Source organism: Quercus robur, chromosome 1 (assembly GCF_932294415.1).
Source record: "Quercus robur chromosome 1, dhQueRobu3.1, whole genome shotgun sequence".
In the NCBI taxonomy this organism is placed as follows: domain Eukaryota; kingdom Viridiplantae; phylum Streptophyta; class Magnoliopsida; order Fagales; family Fagaceae; genus Quercus; species Quercus robur.
Window position 1 is genome coordinate 38737015 of NC_065534.1, and position 20755 is coordinate 38757769.

The following is a 20755-nucleotide window of genomic DNA, read 5'->3' on the forward strand; positions in this document are numbered from 1 at the left end:
GATAAATAAAATAAAAATAAAAAAATAAAAAAACAAAAGAAGAGGAGAAGTTGGGAGAAAGAAAGAAAACTTAAGAAGGGAGTTAAAAATTAGATAAAGGCTTCCTAGAATGTATACATTTATGCGTTTGGTGTTGTTGATGAGACCCATGAACTTATTCAATGGATGGATAATTATAAAATGCTACCTGCTCCTCCTTTACCTTTGCTTAACATGCAGTTCCACTTTAATCCATTTTCTTTTGGCTGTTAAATAATTAATTAAAAGTTAAGCTAATAAAGGATGGATTGTAGCTTAATTTAGAGGGAAATTAAAACCATCGGTTGACCAACTTATTACTTTTAAGTGGGTCCTTTCCTTTCCTTTCCTTCTTTATGCCACGTGGCGAAATGGGAGTGGTTAGTGTGTACTGAACTCCATCTTCCTCGTTGTTCTTTGGAGTGGGCCACCTAATCAACTATGTGAGTTTCCGGTAACCAAAAAGGGCAGTGGTTAAAAAATTATTAATATATAATTTTTTTCATCTCTATATCCCACACGCACACTCGACGAGAGACAGACAGAGACAGAGAGATTGCTTAAGAATCCACTGCATGAAACAAAGTGTCCCATCAACAAAAAAAAAAAATGAATAAATAAACAAAGGAAGAAAGAAAGAACAGAAATGAGATGTCTATAGGCCTAAAACTAGCATCAGTTTTAGGCCTGTAGAGAGAGCGCACAGTGAAAGACACAAATAATTTTTTTTCATTCTTTTCTCAAGAAACTAAACACATAGCCTGCATCACCACACCACCTCTCTCTTTTGCCAGTGGTTGCAACTTGCAGGCCAGAGGTAAACAACAACTTTTCATTCACATCCTGACTAGTCTTTTAGTTTTATTTTCATTTGGGTATATATCAAACTTGACAATAATTATTCTATATGAAGGCTGCTTGAATCTTTGCTTATTTTTTTGGATAACCAAGTGAATCTCATTTTCTGAGTTATAGACTGTTATATAGATTTATCTTCAATAAGAAATGCATGGTCTTAAGCTAGTAGAGAGATTCAAGAGCACCCAAGTTCATGCTCTTAGTCCCTCAGACACTACCACTGGTGGTAAAAGTAGCAGAGGAAAATTTATCAACCATAAAATCAAATCCTTTTCAAAGTCCAAACCTTCCAACTGGGTCTCAGTATCTGAGTCAACTCATCTTCCTTATGGACTCCCTACAACTGACCTTCTTGAACCCTTCATAGACCCCCACCTCAAACCCGTTGACTTTGTAGGGACTTTAGCTGACCTTTATCGCCGCCTTCAAACTTGCTCTGCCCAATCCAATGATAAGTCAATGCTATGCATTGAGCAGTACTCACTGTTGCGCAGCCTTGGTGATCCCAAGCTGCTCCGGCAGTGTCTCCGTGCTGCGCGTCAAAACGCTGGTGATGTGCACTCAAAGGTTGTGCTTTCAGCATGGTTGAGGATTGAGAGGAGGGAGGATGAGCTTGTTGGTGTATCAGCTATGGATTGTAGTGGTCACATTCTTGATTGTCCTAAGGCTGCTTTAGTATCTGGGTATGCTTTTAATTCAATTCATGATAATTGCCAATGTCTGAAGGACCACTCTGAGGTTATTGACACGTCAATGTTTATAGGGAATGAGTGTTTGGGTTTGAATGAGGATAGTGATGTTTCATTTTGTATTGGTAATGAGGAAATTAAATGTGTCCGGTATAGAATTGCAGCATTGTCAAGAGTACTTAATGTTATGCTATTTGGTAGTTTCTTGGAGTCAAAAATGGATAGAATTGATTTCTCACAAATTGGGATATCTGTAAAGGGAATGAGAGCTGCGGAAGTGTATAGTAGAACTAGAAGGTTGGACTTTTTCAGTCCTGAGATTGTTTTGGAGCTACTTTCTTTTGCAAATAGGTTCTGTTGCGAGGAGATGAAGTCTGCTTGTGATGCCCATTTAGCTTCACTGGTTGGTAATTTGGAGGATGCATTGGTTCTTATTGAGTTTGGTTTGGAAGAGACAGCGAATCTTGTTGTGGCATCTTGCTTGCAGGTAATGCTAAGAGAGCTCCCGAGTTCACTTTATAATTGGAAGGTGATGAAATTTTTTTGTGGCTCTGAGGCTAGGGAGAGATTGGCCAGGGTGGGGCATGCTTCGTTCTTGCTGTATTATTTCCTAAGCCAGGTTGCAATGGAGGAAAGCATGGTATCTAATATAACAGTGATATTACTGGAGAGATTGAGAGAATGTGCAACAGAGAGGTGGCAGAAGGCGCTTGTATCACATCAATTAGGTTGTGTGTTGCTTGAGAGAAAAGAGTATAAGGATGCTCAGCATTGTTTTGAGGCAGCTGCTGTAGCAGGTCATGTTTATTCTACGGCTGGTGTAGCAAGAGCAAAACACAAGCAAGGACAACAGTATTCGGCCTACAAGATGATGAGCTCTATCATCTCTGAAAATAAACCAGTTGGGTGGATGTACCAGGAGCGGTCTTTTTATAACGTTGGGAGGGAGAAGATCTTGGACTTGAAAACTGCAACTGAATTGGATCCTACTCTTTTGTTTCCATATAAATACAGAGCTGTAGCAAAGGTGGAGGAGAAGCAGATTAGGGAAGCCATTTTGGAGATTGACAAAATTATAGGGTTTAAGCTTTCACCTGATTGCCTTGAATTGCGGGCTTGGTTCTTCCTTGTAGTTGAGGATTATGAAAGTGCTCTTAGAGATATTCGAGTACTTTTAACTTTAGAACCCAATTACATGATGTTTCATGGGAAGGTCACTGGGGATTACTTGATTGGGCTCCTCAGCCATCGGGTTCAGCAATGGAATCAAGCTGATTGCTGGATGCAACTCTATCAGCGATGGTCTTGTATAGATGATGTTGGCTCTCTGGCTATCATACATCAGATGCTGGCAAATGACCCGGGAAAGAGTCTCCTCCGGTTTCGGCAATCTCTGCTTCTTTTGCGGTTAGTTTTTTGTAATTTGATTTAGAGTTGTCTATCTTATTCTTCTTCAATTGTAAGTAGTAAATCACCATGATGTTCTTTTCAAATATATAATTTTGACTGGATTATTACAAATTCCACTTTAAATTTATGGGTAGAAATCACATTCTTTTCGCACAAAGAATAAATTCTTATCTGTCAGCAGCACATGGAATCATAACCTCATATCAAATTATATAGATTGCTGCATGTGCATTCTCATTTTCCTATGATTGGGGATTCAAATTATCAGCTTGTTTTCATTACTTCTATTCCCACAGATTTGATAAATTCTTAATGTTTTATATCTTTATACAATATCTAGAACATAGAGGAATATTTCTTCTGTGTGTAAAACAATAAATGCTGCTGTGTGGCTGTTATCAGCTCTAAACTAACTATATTGATTCCCATGAATAATTCTAATATTCATTGATCTAATAGGCTAAATTGTCAAAAGGCTGCAATGCGCAGTTTGCGATTGGCTAGAAATCATTCTATCTCTGAGCATGAAATTCTAGTATATGAAGGATGGATTTTGTATGACACTGGTCACCGTGAAGAAGCTCTCTCTAGGGCAGAGAAGTCCATTTTACTTCAGAGGTCATTTGAAGCTTTTTTCCTTAAAGCATTCATATTGGCAGATAAAAGTCTGGATCCTGAATCTTCAAGTTATGTAGTCCAAATTCTGAAGGAAGCTCTTAAATGTCCTTCAGATGGTCTTCGGAAGGGGCAAGTGAGTATTATCTGTATTGTGATCCTTACCATTTTCTCCATGTGTGCCTGAATGTACTCTTTTGATCATGTATTTGGATATTTTGCAGGCTTTAAATAATCTAGGGAGTATTTATGTGGATTGTGGTAAGCTGGATCTGGCAGCAGATTGCTACATGAATGCCCTTGACATCAAGCATACAAGAGCCCATCAAGGGTTGGCACGTGTTTATCATCAAAAAAATCAACGGCAAGCTGCATACGATGAGATGACCAAGCTAATAGAGAAAGCACAAAATAATGCATCAGCATATGAGAAACGGTCAGAATATTGTGACCAAGAAATGGCAAAATTTGATCTTGATACAGCAACGCAATTGGATCCACTGAGGACATATCCATACAGATACAGGGCAGCAGGTAATTAATTTTTACCCTTCGGTAATTTTCAGTCTCTGCAATTTAAGTTTGTTCAGGAGTCATTGCCAATGATAAAATCTATTTCTTCCATTAGATCACTTGCTCCATGCATTATACTCTTAACATAAAACTGATTTACACTAGGTATGAAATTTAAGCCCTTTGGTGTTTTGATTTGGTGCCTCCTAAATAATTAGTCTCAATATCATTATATATCAGCAATTAAAATAAATAAAAAATTCAGTCCTTTACTTATTGGACCTGGAGGGATCAAAAAGCACAAGCTTTGATTTTATGTTCAATCTTTAGGCAGTTGGTTATCTCCAAAATATTAGTCAATTAAGCTGTGGATATCGGCAATGAAACAAGAGATACTACTTTTTGACTTTAACTGGAGGAACTGAGTATTGTTTTGACGGTCCATAATTTCTTGGTCATAAATCTTCAAATTTTTGTGATAATATCACACTGTCAGCAACTTAGTCAATTGAAAGAAGGTGACTTATCCCCCAAACCCTTCCACCACCACACCACCACACCCCCCCCCCCCCCCCCCCCCCACCAAAAAAAAAAAAAAATCTTAGAGCTAAGCTACTAGATGCATTGAACCTTATTTTGTATTTTTTCCATCAACCACCATGTGCAACTTTGTTGAATAAAAGACTAGCAATAAATATAAGTGATAATTTTTGAACTTTGTAAAAGCTCTAATTATCTAAAGTTAACTAGTTTGAGGTATTCAGGCTTCTACTACTCCTGGATTCTGCTTCACTGTCATAAACAAAGCTATACATATTACTATGAGCACTTCTTAGTTCTGACTATTTGCTTCCATAGTTACTTCAAAAGTTTCTAAAATAATTTTTCCAACGGAAGTAAGTGGAAATCTTTATATTTTTGTATCTTGACTCTTGAGTACTAGTGAGTACCATATGTCATGGAAGCTATTCAGTAGCCTAGCTGTCTTTCTTCGAGAAGGGGGATCACATCCTTCTGTTTAATTTCAGGACATAATATGAAGCAGTCATATTTACTTTACTTCAAATCTGATAGGAAGAAAAAGAAAGAAAGAAAGAAAGAAAACAAATAACAAGACTGGGGTGTGTAGCAAGGGACCTTTAGTGTGGTGGTAGCAAGACCTAAAAAAATAAGAATAAAAATTCCTGCAATCTCTGCAAAGTGCATTTGGGTAAAGTAAGCTTTTGAGGAAGAGTCTCATTTATCATCAATCTAGTTTCATAGCTTTCACTTAAGAATTTTATTCTTTTTTTGATTGCTCTGAATGGGGTGTGTAAACATTTTCATCACCTGGAAAATCAAAACTTATATACTAACATACAGAATCACATATCACCAGTTCTGATGGATGACCAAAAAGAAACTGAAGCCGTAGAAGAGCTTACAAAGGCCATCTCTTTCAAGCCTGACTTACAAATGCTTCATCTTCGAGCAGCATTTTACGAGTCAATGGGGAACCTCACCTCTGCTCTCCAAGATTGTCAGGCAGCACTCTGCTTGGACCCTGACCACAAGGAAACACTTGATTTGTATAATCGAGCACGGGATTGAGCTGTTAATCAAAAACTTAAGCAAGGCACCTTATGTTCCAAATGAAGTCAATATGTGGCTGACTTTGTCAGCTGTGGGGTAAAAATCATGGTAACTTTCCATATATCCCAATTATTCACTGGAAATCATGCTCTTGATGAGCATCCAGCTGCAAACTGACCATTGCAATGATATGGAATTTGTCATGAGGAAAAATGAGCAAGGGAGTGGTATGTATATATAGAATTTTGGAACTGATAATAAGGAAAGAGAAGAACAAGGAATCCATCATGGGGATTCTACAAGAGGCCACATAGACCACTCTGGTGAAATTTGATCATGTAAAAATGATTCAAAAAGATATGTCCATATTATCAAATAGGGCATGGGATGAGCATTGGAGGTTTAATGCTAGTGGAAGTTTTTGTAATTCAATTACACTATATGCATCCCAAATTGTCTCTTGATGGAAGTAGGAATTTCACTTTACAATTCTTGTACATAAACAAGATTATAGAAACATCTGTGTCTTATTTGTCATAATTTTTTTTCTTTTTCTTTCAAATATAAGTGATTGTTTTTTCATGTCATGCGAAGACTACAAATGATGCCTTAATATAACATATATGAACATCATTTAACCCAAACATTTAAGCTTATGGATTTGGATCCAATTATATTATATTAATTCTTCAACTTCTTTACTTTTTGTTCGTGTGGGACTTCCACTTACGTGTGTATACCCAACGACCTCTTTTTTGCTTATGAGTAATTGCCTCTATGTGGATTTGAGACCTCCCCTACTCTTTCTAAGCCACAAACAAGTTCTACTAGCTCCCATTTTTCTCTTCACCATGCTCCATCCATGGGCTCTCTCATATGTCATTTATGTTTTCCATGTGTTAATGCCCCACCTGCCTCGCTCCAATTGCAAAAGGGACACTTCAAATGAGTTCTTTTAATATGACATATAGGGATATTATTTAACCCAAAAGTTTGAGTCTACGGATTTTGGATCTATTATGTTATATTAATTCCTTATCTTCTTTCTTGTTGTTTAATTTCAAAAAAAAAAAAAAAAAAAAAAAAAATCCTTAACTTCTTTGTGGAATTCCCACACACGTATATACCCAACAAAAATAACCTAACCCCAAAACTTGGTTTTTTTTAGCTCATCTAGCGTGACGAGATACAATACAAAGTCTGTCAATATATGTGTCTTTGAGTTTTCTCCTACACAACATCTGCAATGGAATAGATTGTCCCTAATCTAATTTCAGGACAATTTTGGAACTACCAATGCCTCTTGGCTTCCAGAATTTATGGAAAAAAGTATGGGAGAAGTGTGGGGTTGTTGCAGGGTTGAATATAAAACCGGTCATTGACTAGAGTGAGATAGCCAACCATAAATTTCAACTGGCTAATTCTGGAAAATATCAACATTTATTGATTTTGAAGTTAATTCTATAATTTTCTTATGGTGAAATTTTACAATAAATCATGTACAAACATCTTCCTCTGCCTTACATCATACACAAGCATTATCTACGTTGCAAGCCAGCGCAACTAAAACCAAAAAAAATCAGGGAACAAGATTAGATAAAAAATTTTAAATATTTAGACTCAAGCCTCAATTTCAGCTCTCAACTTGAATCTGTGGACATTATTTCAATCTCTGCCCACCAAAGTGGAGATAATTTTGGTGTTGCTTCATCAGGCTCCATTGCTGTGATCTCTTTCAACTTAGCTGTGATCTCTTTCATTGTTGTTTTTTGCTTTGGATTAGGTTGTAAACAATCTTTTATCACTTCAGACAATTTCTCAAGCTCATCCACTCGAAAAGATTTTAGAGTTGGATCCACCATTTCTCTTAAAGGTTTTTCTCCTTTTAGATACTCTGCTGCCCAGTCTCCAAGACAGCCATTATCTACGGAGTCTGGAATCCTTCCTGTTATCATTTCAAACAAAATTGCCCCGAAGCTGTAAACATTTCTTTCTGGTTCCACTGATGGGATTTCCAAAAGGTCCATGACAGTTGCTTCCTTCTTTGCTATAGATGTATCATTCCAAAAACTGAAATCTGATATTTTGGCAGCATAGTCTTCAGTCAAGTATATAGAAGAGGATTCCAGGGTTTTGTGTGTTATAGGTGGAGTCAACTGGTGCATATACTCCAGACAGTATGCCATGCCCATAGCTATTCGTAGTCTCATTGCCCAGTCCAAGTGCTCTGCTTCTTTTACTGCAATACATCCAAAATTTAATATGGTCAAAACCATAAAATGGTTCTTCCAGCTTTAATTACTCCAACATTTGTCTTTATGTATCATAACAAATTATATTCTATGATCCATGCATTTGCCACAATATAATGTATTGTATTTGGCCTCTTAAACCATTTCCCTCAGCTTGCATGTACAGCATGAGTTCATGCTCCTAATGCAATGGAGAGAACAAGTGAAGCTCTACGTTTAGCCAGTTAATCAATTAGGAAAATGTTAAATGTATGAATTGATATTTTCAATAATTTGCTTTTTCCTTGGATATGGAGGGAAGAGTTAAGGTACTCACTGTGTAAATGCTCAAACAGTGTTCCATTTGGAGCATACTCAAACACCATCATTCTTGTAAATGGCTTCTCTTCTTCACAAAACCCGATGAGGTTCACAAAATTTTTGTGGTTCACTTTTGATAATATTTCTATCTGAAAAATAAATATAAATGGCCTTTAGAAACTATTCAGATCGAATGCCTAATGTTTGGTAAAATTTGATTCTTCTATACCTTCTTCCTGAACTGGGCTTCCAACCTTTTTGACCAGCCTTCAGGAGATGTCACTGCACTTGATGTTACAGCTATTTCCACCCCACTTGAAAGAGTCCCCTTATACACAATTCCATCTGAGAAAGAACCAATTATATTACTGAAATCTTCACAAGCTGCTTCAAGTTCTGGTCGATGGAGCTTTGGTACACCTGAATTCAAACTGTCAAGTATCAGTGTATGAACCCATAGTTTGGAAATATAGAAAAATTTATAATTGCATCAGATTAGAAGGATCATAAGATGAAGTTTAGTATATCTGCTATGCGTGCAATTAGGTTGAAAACTATTTTCTTTGTTCTTAATCAAGGAGTTACATAAAAAGTTTGACTTAAGAAGATAATCATAACCTTTTAGTCAATAGTTACATATAGGAAACAACAATAAGTGCGTTTCCTTGGACTCTTGTCCCAATGCTAGTCAATTTATAGCTGAGAATGCTCCTACGGTGAAATAGTGGATGTGTGCATGTTTGCTAAGTATTTAGTCTTGCTTTTGTATATTTGTCCCATTGCTGAAGTGTATAAAACATAGAACTTTGTTCTCATGAGAAGAAGAATGACCTGTTACAAATGCTTTCTGCAGCTGCCCACTTAACCCTGTTGCCCAAGGTTTCACAGTAACAACCTTACTGCTTCTGAAGAAAACAATGCTAATCGCTGAAATCAAAATGAATGAGCAACTCCCTACAATTCCAACCCAAATTAGAACTAGATGATGCTTTCTCTTGGAATTCTTGCTGATTTCCTGGTTTGGAGTTGAAACAGGTGAAGGATTTAGATTCCAGAGAGATTCGTTTGGAACAGATACTACAGGTGGATTTTCTGAAATTGTTGAAGCTGGAGTTGGAGCTAGAATAGGTGATGGTGAAGGAGTCAGAAAGATATTGGAGGGAGATTGTGATGGGGAATATACTGGAGACATGGATTTAGATGGGGAATTTGATGATGGTGATGACGACAATGGTGAACCTGATGGTGCCAAAAATGGTGAAAACGGTGATAGTGATGATGACGGAGACAGATAATGGGGCAGTAAGGAAGAGGGAGAAGGTGATGGTGACAATGAACGCCTCTCCTTGAATTCATTCCTTTGGGATGGATTTGAGGCATGCATCTGCAGTAGCTGCCTTCGGTAAGCTTCATTTCCAAATTTGGCAGCATTCCTAACATCACAAAAAGTTGTAAGCATGGAGTTTATATAAGCAATAATATGATAGTTCATTTAATAAAAATGTTATAATAAATAACTTTCAAATGTAAAAAATTTTCAAAGCCAGAGACCAAAACTTTCTTTGAACTATGGATTAGAACAGAACCATTGCAGTAAACCAAGAGTGATGATCCGCCATAAAGCTCATATAAGAAAACTCCTGACCTTCTATCAAAACATTGTGGCTAAAGCTTTCTTTAATATTCTTTAATTTCCAGAATAACAATTATTCATAAAGATTATATTATTGAATCTAATCATGTACAAGTACAATCAAGATTCTCCGTTATCACCCTACATGTTTTGGTAATGATATTTACAGGGTCATTCAGTATTTAAAAATTAACATAAAATAAAAATCCTCAATCTTCTTAGTACAACCAAGGTTGCTGTGTGCGTGTAATTCACACCATCCAAAAATTCCAGATATATTTATCCATATTTAACATGACTAAACTGTGCTAAGGTAGCAACAATGTGTAAAATTTTCTTTCACCAGAGGCTTATGTACTAAGGCAAGTTTCACTAAAAATTATTTCTTAACGCCTTATCAAGATAGTATTGCCAAACTTGTTTCTACTTTTCGTGGAGACTGTTATTACTAGCAGCTTGATAGAACCTCAACCCCAAGTCCTGCCCCTATTATTCCAAAATCACAGATTTAAAGTATTATTGTTGTAGATTTACTAGTAGGATTAGATAAATGAATTTGCGTACCATGTCAAAGATCTGCAATTATAAGACGCCTTCAAAGGAGTACCAGTTAGCTGGTTATCATTCATCTGAAATTCAGAAAATGTCTTAAGCTCGTAGAGTTCAGGAGACAAGTTACCAAGGAAGTCGTTATTGTCAAGTAAACTGCATAAAAAATCACAAGATGGACTTAGTAGAAGCTCATTAAAAGAAGGGACTGATGAAAATGACAATGTGAAAGGTTCATATTACAGTGTAATCAGGGAAAGATTATTGCTGAAATCAGATGGAAATGATCCACTAAAGTTATTGTATCCCAAGTCCAAAACCTCCAGGTTCTTCAAATCCCCGATCTCTTTTGGGATATTTCCAGAAAAAGAATTGTTGCGTAAAATGCTGTAGAAATTAAGCACAAGTAATTAGTGATATAATTACTTAGACCAATGTGAGTTTCCAGGCTAAATACATTCTTACATAGATTTTATGTAAGCTAGCTTCCCAATTTCAGGTGCCACGGTTCCTCCAAGACAAAGATCCTTCAAATTCCTGCACATTGACAAATTTGACTTGAGGGTTACAAATTAGAGCACATTAAAATTTTCAAATATTACAAGAAGCAGGAATTGCTCAATCAGTAGGATAAGAAGCACAACAACAAAAATAAGGACAAAGCAAACAATTAAAAGAGCCGCAAAATAAGTGTTCCATCAAGACCGGCACATACAGCTTTAATATCACTTCAATTATTTGTAAGAACGTGGTGTCAAGCAATAATGTCTTTGTTTCTTTTGTGAAAGCTCCTATTCTTGCAAATTAAAATTTGGATCTTAAGTAAGATCCTATAATTGACTTGATTCAAGGAACAAAATTCCCCAGATATGTATCTTTTATTTAAGCAAAGGAAGTCAGATTAAGTACAAACTCGTTGGTACTGAAAGAATGAGAGTATGAGACATATTTGTGTTTACAAGATCACATTACTTCGAGTTAAACATCGTAAGACAATTCCATATATGATTATCGCCTGTATGGAAACGATTAACAATGAAAAAAGATTTATATGAATGAAATTCCTATGCATCTTTAGCCCCATGAATCGAGTACGGGCAACAAACTCTTAGCTAAAACACGTTGATAGTCAAATTTCATTTAGCATAAATTTTTGGTTTTAGTTTTAAAACAGCGTTACTTCCTTGCTCTTTGGACCAAAACTCAAAGACCCAGAAGCAGAAACACATTTATACTCAACAAGTAAAATAGATTTTTTGCATAAAAACGATTTGAGTTTCACTCACAAGATGACTACATTTCCGTCCGAACACTCGACTCCGAACCAAGAACACGGATCAACAACTACCTCGTTGTCATTCCAATCCAATAAAGCCCCAAAAGGGTCTCTCACCACGCTCTCCTTGAACCTTAACAACGCCAAACCTGCGTCCAAACACACATATATACACCATGTCATAAAGCTTTTCCTGTTTCTTTAAAGAAAAACTTATCAGCTTCCGAACTGTACGGACATGCAGAACTCAATGGTTTATACTAAAAATATATATATATGTACCTTCGGTGTTCAGAGACGAACATAGACTCAGATTCTGAATAAACAGTACTAGCACTACAATGAACATTGCCATGCGGATCTTCAACCCTTTACATCTCCTCCGTTCATCCATCCCAAGACGACCGAACTCAAAAAAAAAAAAGTCTCTGAAAACTGAAACACAATAATCCTCCTTTCTCTCTTCTAGTCGTCAAAACCAATATTTACACTACAGAAATAAAATGCAAATAAAAATTATAGAGGGAAAGAAAGTCTCCGCAAGCTACTATATTAGACAATAGACGAGCAAGGAAGAAAGCGCGTACTAATCGGTGATTTTTTTATCTTTATTTTTTAATTGTTTTACTTGTTTTGGTTATTAGCATTAAATGTCCGAAAACTTACCGAAATATCGGAGAGAGGAACACGGAGAGCGGGATATCGGGGAAATTAACTGAGATAGATTCCAAAAAAGCGGCTTGTCAAAAAGTGAAACGATTCGGTTTTGCCGCGGCGAATTAGTAACAACGTTGGATTTGGCTTTTGTTTTTTGTTTGGGGCTAGCTGAGACTTGTAAGCAAGCTGGTGATTCTTTCTTCATATATTTATAGCGCTGTCCTATCAATGCCACATGCTATTCACGTGCTCATTACTACTTTTCTTAACTCTCATCTTTTCTTTTTTTTTTTTTTTTTTCTGATTTATTACATTTTCCTTGTATTTTGACTATTTATGGGTCTGAAAATCTGAATTCTTCTTTTTTTTTGGTTGTTGGATAATACTCTTCTTATCTAATACTCTCTCTTCTTCTTTTTTTCTTTCCAGTACATTTTCCTTGTATTTTCCACTTTTTTTGTTGGAAACATTTTTGTGAATCTAAATTATAATTCATCGATGCATGAATCATGTGAGGTTTTAGTGAGAGTCCAATAGTAATAACTCATTTACAGCTGCTTGATATTAGTGGTTTGAATCTCATCTCCCCACCCTCAATATCTATTTATCAAAAATAAAAGCAAATGCATGAACCCTATGATCTTGCATTTACTCAAAGTTGTACATTGATGATAACTTTTGATTTCATAAATTTGGCCTCAAGAGGGAGAAATTATTAGTTTTACTAGGAGGACTACAGATGCGGTCCTTTTTTATCTCCTAACCAATAAAATGCTCTTATTTATACCAATGTGACATCACTTGGTAATTTTTATTTTTTATTCCTTGTGCTGATTAGGAAATTCATTCACACATTTGCATAAATGGTTTTATCTCATTGGTTGGGAGGATCACATCAACAGTCTTCCTGATGAGCTTAATAATTTCTCCTCAATAGGAGAGTGAATGACTGATTCAAATTAATGACATCAGATTCATGAATTATTTCCTTATTGATTATGTTACCTTTTATCTATTCATAAATCATAAAGTAATTAAGGTGTTACGGCTCATTAAGTATTTGGCGCTATGCATCCCTTTTTTTCAGAGAATGATGTATGAATTGTGTTTTGTAATCTTTGGCTAGGTAGCGAGATGTAAAACTTTGTTTGTTCTTTCTTGTCATCATAGTTTGATTTGGCCTCTTTGCAAGTAGAATTTTAATGGTATTATTACAAATCGTAAATCAATAGTTTAGGAGTCAAAGCATGATATTATATTCTACAATACTATTCCAGATGTTTTTTTATACACTTTTTTTGACCATACATGATGCAGTAGACTCATACATGGGCCAATTCCTGATCTAATAAAAGCGGTAACTATAATCTTAACCTTGCAAATGGAAAAATTCTTTTATAATCCCACGCAGTAGCTTTATATTGAATTGGTCCACATCCTCTCACTTAATTGGAGGATCCATTCTCCCCAAAAAAGAAATAATAATAAAAATGGAGGATTACAAACCTAGAATTTTTTTTTTTAATAAATAGAATTAGTTGAATTCTGACCTGCACAAAATAACCTCATTAAAATACACTGGATCTTAGTTGTTATATTTTATTGAAACCTACCATACAATGATTAACAACAATATTTTATGTACATTAAAGTAGACAACTTATCAACAACAAAAAAAAAGTAGACAACCAAACTAAAAAAAAAAGTAGACAATAATATTTTGAACCGATTTCGGTTTTGTCTAGTGCGTGAAAATGGGTCCTCCAATGCATAAACATAATGAAAATGAAAACAATAATATCATACTCCACCGACTTGGATGTATGCCATGTGGACCCATATATATTAAACTACATGTTTGATTGAAGATGAAGTATAGTAAACAAGTGAAAAGGGGGTGCCCTCAGCCTCATGTATATAATGATAGTTCATGAAATGGGATTGTTGGATGAGAGAGAGAGTTATGGCGTGGAAGATAAGTAGCAAGGTTGGAGAGATGGGCATAATCCTTTAATTAAAAGGTAAAAGAGTGAAGATGGGATAATGTATGTAACATATCTTCTGTAAATATATATGGCCAAGGTATCTTCTTCTTCTTTTTTTTTAATATCTTAACTGTGTTTAAAAATAAATAAATTAATGAACTTGTTAGTTGTTCTTTCCCTGGTGATTATGACACTGAATGCTAACATGTTTTGCAAGTTACAATGACTCTAATTGTGCATTTTGACTCCACTGGCGAAGAAGCTGTCTATTGGTTTCAAAGAGAAGCTCATTAATAAATAATTGGTATCTTCTCACGAAAGATTCTCATTCATTTCTATTAAGGCTCCATTTGTTTTCAGCATATCCATCATTTGAGTCTCCAACAATTATTCCAATAATTAGATATCCGATTTGATCTATGGAATACACAAGCATACGTTTCATGCTTGTTTGATTCAATATGTTCTTCTTTTCTTCTTTTTCCAAAAATCAATTTAATTTTTCAAAAATCAATCATTAGATTATATATCGAACAAATTGTATGAGATTTGTGGGGTCATTTTCTCGCAAGAGATAATTAAAAAAAAAGAAATTATACAATAGATTGTTACTTATGCTATATCATTTCTTTGTACTGTATTAAAACTTATAAAGTTCTCTTTTTGAAGATCTAAGAAATTCCAGGGTCTAAATCTCAATTTCAATAAAATACAACTTAACATGTATGAATTCACGATCATAACATGATGAAAAGAACTTATAGCAGGGTCTTGAAAAACAAGTAATTAATGCTGGGCCTTGATTCTTTTTTTAGGGTGAAAATATTTTACATGTAAAAAATTTCCAATAAAATAGTTTCAGGTATTTGGTATGACAAGTAAAAATTTTCAAGTAAACCACCAAAATCAGTGGCTCAACCACCGGAGCCACGGTGCCGGAGGTCCAATGACCAAACCATCAGCAAAGTGGTGTCTTCGGTGACTAGATTTCCGGCACTTGTGGCCAAAATGGTGTCTTTGATGACTGCCTACACCAGTCGCCGAAGCGGCAACTGGCACCAGTCAATGAAGCAGTGACTTCAACTACTATACCACTTGACCGTTGACCTAGCCGCTAAATGGAGAGAGGGGAAGACACTGTGTGTTTTTGTAAAATGTTTTACCAAATTTTAAAAGGTAAAACATTTTACAACTTTTTATAAAATATTTTACGATTAACAAAAATATTTTATAAGTTTGACCATATTTTAAATAAAAAAGAAACACCTGAAAATAAGAAAACATTTTCTTTTATTTTCTTTTATTTATCAATTCCGTACCGTACCGGCCGGTACGGCCGGAATATACCGTACCGGCCAGCAATCCGGTACGCTTGACCCCCCTATTTCGTACCAGAAAAAATACCGGCCGTACCGGCCAATTTCGGGCAATACCGGCCGGTACAGAAAAAAGTTTTTTTTTTTTTTTAAGTTTTGTAATTTTTGAATTTTTGTTAGAACAGAATGGTAACTTATTTGTATTAATTTATTAGTATTATTTTTTTTCTTAGTATGCAATGGTAACTTTTAAGCTTTCTATTTTTTTTTTTTTCCCTTTTAATTGATACTAAAGTCTAAAACCATAAATAATTAGTTCTGAATTAAGGAAATGTTTTATGATAAACTTTTATATTTATTATAATATATATATACACAGACACATACATACATACATATATATATTTATTTATTTATTTATAAATATAAAAAATAGCGGTAAACCCGAAACGGTACACCGGTATTGACCGGTATCCGAAATATATCGTACTAGTGGCCAAACCGGTACAGCCTCCGGTACGGTATTGACATCCTTGAAGATGTCGGAGATGGGCTAATTGATGGTTGGAGATGGGCTAATTGAACCCTATTGAAGATCAAAAAGTGACCCTCATACTATGTTAAAAATAAATAGAAGAAAATAAAAGATTTAGAAAGAAGGAGAAAGCAAAAGCAAAGATTTACATGGTTCGACTTGATATACTATGTCCACAACAAAAAACCTTTAGTGGTCACATTTTTAATATTTTGAATTATGTATTACAAGAACCCAATATAGGGTATATATTATATACACACACAATAGTTGTCCGATAGAAGTGATTGATTATATTTAAACCAAGAATAATTGATATGCCTTGATTCAAGATATAAAAAAGGGCTATGACTAAGGTATATACCTAGTAAAACATAGAGGGCATATACATTTTTTTTTTTTTTTGGTAAAATGGAATTGAATTAACAACTAAACAGCAAAGAACACATCAGGATAGAGCCTGCTTACAAACTACCCACTGGCATCAGCCTCCAAAACACAAAGTAAGTCCACAGGTGGACTAGAAAAAACAATGAAATCATCCTCACAGGAGGTGCCTAATTTAGCTAAAAAATCTACACATCTATTAGCTTCTCTAAAAATATGTCTAGTCCGTGTCTGGGGAATCTTAGAAATCATGCGTTTGCAGTCTTCTATCAAGGAAGATATAAAGGTATTAGCATGGGTTTGTGAGTTGAAGACCTCAACAATGGATTTAGAATCCAGCTCACTACTCACGGCTTTGAGTGTGAAGATGTAAACAAAGTTGAAGCCCATCACGAAGGGCCCATAGTTCAGCCATGAAACTTGAAGTTGTCCCAATCCTCCTAGCAAAGCCCGTGACCCAATCACCATTGGCATCCCTGATTAATCCGCCTCCTCCAACTATTCCAGAATTACTTGCAACTGATCCATCTGTATTCAAAGTTAACCAGCCATTCCTTGGTTTTTCCCATCTGATATTCTTTAGGACCAATCTTTTGGTAGCTAAGGAATTGTTAGCACAAAAATGGTACTCCAAAGCACAGTCTACTATTACCTTAGCTAAGTTGGGATTTTGGTCTATATTTTTGAAAATGAGATTGTTCCTACCTTTCCAAAGAAACCAAATTCCAAAGAGAAACACAAGGTGCCAAGGCAGCTGACCTGATACATGGTACTGACCCAAGGTAGCATTGGTGTTCAGCCAATCATGCTGATTTTGGGTAAAGAACAAAGAGTCATTTGTCCACCTCCCAAGCTGGTACCAGATACTTTTACTTAAAGGACAATCCCGCAGCGCATGAAGAATAGTCTCGTCTTCTCTATGACACTAGGGGCAATTGGCTTCCATTTGCATTCCTCTTTCCCTTAGACATTGTCTGACTCCAATGCTGTGATGCATGCATTTCCACACAAAAACTTGAATTCTAGGCAGGACTTTCAGCTTCCAAATCCAGCTTCCTTTAAAGGGGATATCCTGCACAGACTCAGTAGCTAATAAGTAAGCACTTTTAAGGTCAAAAGCACCTTTAGGAGAATACTTCCAAACCAGCCTATCTTCCACTCTAGCAGACAAGGGAATACGAGTGGCTTTAAGCTCTCTAATAACCTCATCCGGAAGGTCCATTTGAATTATAGGCCAATTCCAACTACCTGTATAATCTGCCACATCCTTGATTTTCAGGTTAGAGGATTCCTGAGACAACGGGCCATGAATGATGCTTCTCAACGGGCCAAAATTTGACCAGTTATCATACCAAAAATCCATCTTGCTTTTGAACCCCGGCAGCCATTTGGTTCCTTTCCTGAAGGTTTCTTCTCCTTTCAACACCCCTTTCCAAGTTCTAGAGTTAGGGAGTTTATCCACATTTCTCGAGTTCAGCCTCTGATGATTACAATATTTCAGCCTTAGCACCTTCGCCCAAGGAGCCTTATCCTCATTATGAAATCTCCAGTTCAACTTAGCTAGGAGAGCTCTATTCCTTCCTTTTGCTGTTTGGAGCCCCAACCCCCCTTCCTCTTTAGGCCTAGTAACCTTCTTCCACCCCACCCAATGCAATTTCCTCTTATTCTCAGCTGATCCCCACAAGAAGTTTCTGTTAACCCTGTCTATACCCTCCAAAACCTTATTAGGCAGCAAATTACTTTGCATAACATAAGCCGAAATTGCTGAGGAGGATGCTTGAATCAACACCGCCCTCCCTGCCATGGATAATAGGTTAGCTTTCCAACCCGCTAACTTACTTTTCACTCTATCCACCACAAAGCCAAAATCCTGATTATTGCCTCCTCGGTGTTTAATGGGAAACCCCAAGTACTTCCCCAAACACTCCGTCTGATGGAAGCCAAGGATGTCACTAAAAGCCTCCTTGTTATCTTAGTCCACATTCGGGGAGAAATAGACCCTAAATTTGGCTTCACTCACTATTTGGCCGGAGATATTGCAAAACTTATCAAGAACCTCCCTGATAGCAACACAGTTGTCAACATTGGCTTTAGCAAAGAGCACTAAATCATCAGCAAAGAAAAGATGGGATTAAGCTGGGCCACTCCTTGAGGCTTTAATCGGGCACCAAACTTTGGCATCACATTTTTCTTGAATGAGCTGACCCAAAAAATCCATGCACATGATAAATAAATAAGGGGATAAAGGATCTCCCTGCCTAATGCCTCTTGAAGGCTGGAAAGATTCAAGACTCCCCCCATTCAACAACAGCGAGGTCGACACTGATGATACACAACTCAAAATGAGATCAATGAGGTTATCAGGGAAATTGAACCTACTCAACATACCCTTAATGAAACTCCATTCAAGCTTATCATAAGCCTTCTCTAGGTCAATCTTCAGAGCCATATAACCAATATTTCCCCTAGTTTTCCCCATAGTATGAATTATCTCCTAGACAATGATTGCATTATCCACCCCCCTTCGTCCTGGAACAAAGGCTGCCTGACAAGGGGAAATGAGCTGATCCAAGAAGGGTCGAATTCTGCCAACAATGATCTTAGTAACTATCTTATACACTGTGTTGCAAAGACTTATGGGCCGGTAATTTCCAAGAGTTTTTGGCCCTTGGATTTTTGGAATGAGAACAATATTAGTTTTGTTTAGATAATCCGGAATTTTCCTATCCCTAAAAACAGCCTGCACCTCATCTCTGACCGGCCCCCCCACAACAAGCCAGAACCTTTAGAAGAATCCAACATGAAAACCATCAGGTCCTGGAGCTTTAAAAGCTTTTAAAGACCAAAGAGCTGTTTTAATTTCCTCATCCATTACCATGTGGCTTAAGTTGACCTTCTCTTCATTTGAGAGCTTGGCTTGCCAACTCAAATTGTGATCTATTTCCCAAGTTGCTGCCTCTTGGGATGTTGTATAAAGCTTCATGAACCCTTCTCTGATGTGACTTGCAACTTCCCTTTCCTCAGTCAACCAATCTCCCACCTCATTCTTGATAGCAGTAATAAGATTCCTTTTCCTACAAGCAAGCGTTGAAACATGAAAAAATGATGTGTTTCTATATCCCAAAATCATCCAGTTAATTCTGGACTTAAGGGCCCAAAGATCTTTTTCTTGCTCTAACACCAGGTGTAGCTCCTTCAGCAAATGATTTTCCAAAGTTACTAAAGAAGAGAAAGGCTGAAGGGCCATAGCCCTTTGAACCCCATCCAACCGAGCCATAATTCTCTTCTTTTTATGAAAGATATTCCCAAAGTGATTCTTGTTCCACAAATTAGCTTGATTGGAAAATAAATCAATTGCTTCCCTAAGATCCCTTTGTTGACCCCAAGCCTGCTTCACAACACTAGGAAATGAAGGATCAGATAGCCAAAAGGATTGGAATTTAAAAGGCCTATTCAGCTGCATAGGCCTTCTGGGATTGGTTTCCATTAACACGAGACAATGATCCGAGTGGCATCTCGTTAAGTGGGACACTTTTGCATCTGGGTATAACAGACACCAACTGGGATTCATGAAGAATCTGTCTATTCTCTCTTGAATAAGGCTATGAATCTCCCTTCTATTTGTCCAAGTATATTTTGGACCATTAAAACCCATATCCACCATATTACACTTATCAAGGCATTCTTTGAAAAGCAGAGATCTGTTAATGCTAACGGGTCTACCCCTAAACTTATCTTCCTCCGCAAGAGGTTCGTTAAAATCCTCGACAATGATCCAAGGTTTATTATGAAGGTCAGCAACCTTCGAGAGGTTTTCCCACAAAACTTGTCTTTCATCATATCTAGGACTAGCATAAACAGCAGTAAAAATCTAAGGCAAGTTAGAGAGGAGTACCTTTACTTCAACATATATCTCCTGTTCTGTTTTGGCAAGTTTAACAACCTCCACTCTGTCAGCATTCCACATGAGCCAAATACCCCCAGCAAAACCCATTGTCTCCGTATGAATCGCACTATCAAAAGGAAGACGATCAAAAATATCCTTAGCTCTATCACCCCCAATACGGGTTTCCATGACCACCAAGACATCAGGATTATGACACCTAACTAGCTCCCTAACATGACTCTGAAAGTTGGGCTTCAGAGCGCCTCTACAATTCCACACCACAATATTCATGATTAAATAAGAA

The 20755-nt window shown here is 36.6% G+C and overlaps 2 protein-coding genes across 3 annotated transcripts; one reads left to right on the forward strand and one right to left on the reverse strand.

Moving 5' to 3' along the window:
- Window positions 1–556: 556 nt before the first annotated feature.
- LOC126689273 (ethylene-overproduction protein 1) lies at window positions 557–6262 on the forward strand. Of its 2 annotated transcripts, none has more exons than XM_050384426.1 (4): window positions 557–2972; window positions 3435–3726; window positions 3815–4124; window positions 5466–5645. In XM_050384426.1, the coding sequence occupies exons 1-4, from the start codon at window positions 1024–1026 to the stop codon at window positions 5492–5494; spliced, it is 2580 nt and encodes an 859-aa protein (XP_050240383.1). In that variant the 5' UTR covers window positions 557–1023; the 3' UTR covers window positions 5495–5645. The 2 variants fall into 2 exon arrangements, with proteins under 2 accessions (XP_050240383.1, XP_050240374.1); XM_050384417.1 differs by having other exon boundaries at window positions 560–2972; window positions 5482–6262.
- An 834-nt stretch (window positions 6263–7096) lies between these two features.
- On the reverse strand, window positions 7097–12507 carry LOC126689287 (inactive receptor-like serine/threonine-protein kinase At2g40270). The gene is made up of 10 exons (XM_050384435.1): window positions 12352–12507; window positions 11968–12175; window positions 11696–11834; window positions 10875–10946; window positions 10653–10796; window positions 10425–10565; window positions 9059–9660; window positions 8457–8647; window positions 8244–8376; window positions 7097–7914 (listed from the first exon to the last, which is right to left on the reverse strand). Exons 2-10 carry the CDS (start codon window positions 12077–12079, stop codon window positions 7316–7318), a joined length of 2133 nt encoding a protein of 710 aa, XP_050240392.1. The 5' UTR covers window positions 12080–12175; window positions 12352–12507; the 3' UTR covers window positions 7097–7315.
- Window positions 12508–20755: the final 8248 nt, after the last annotated feature.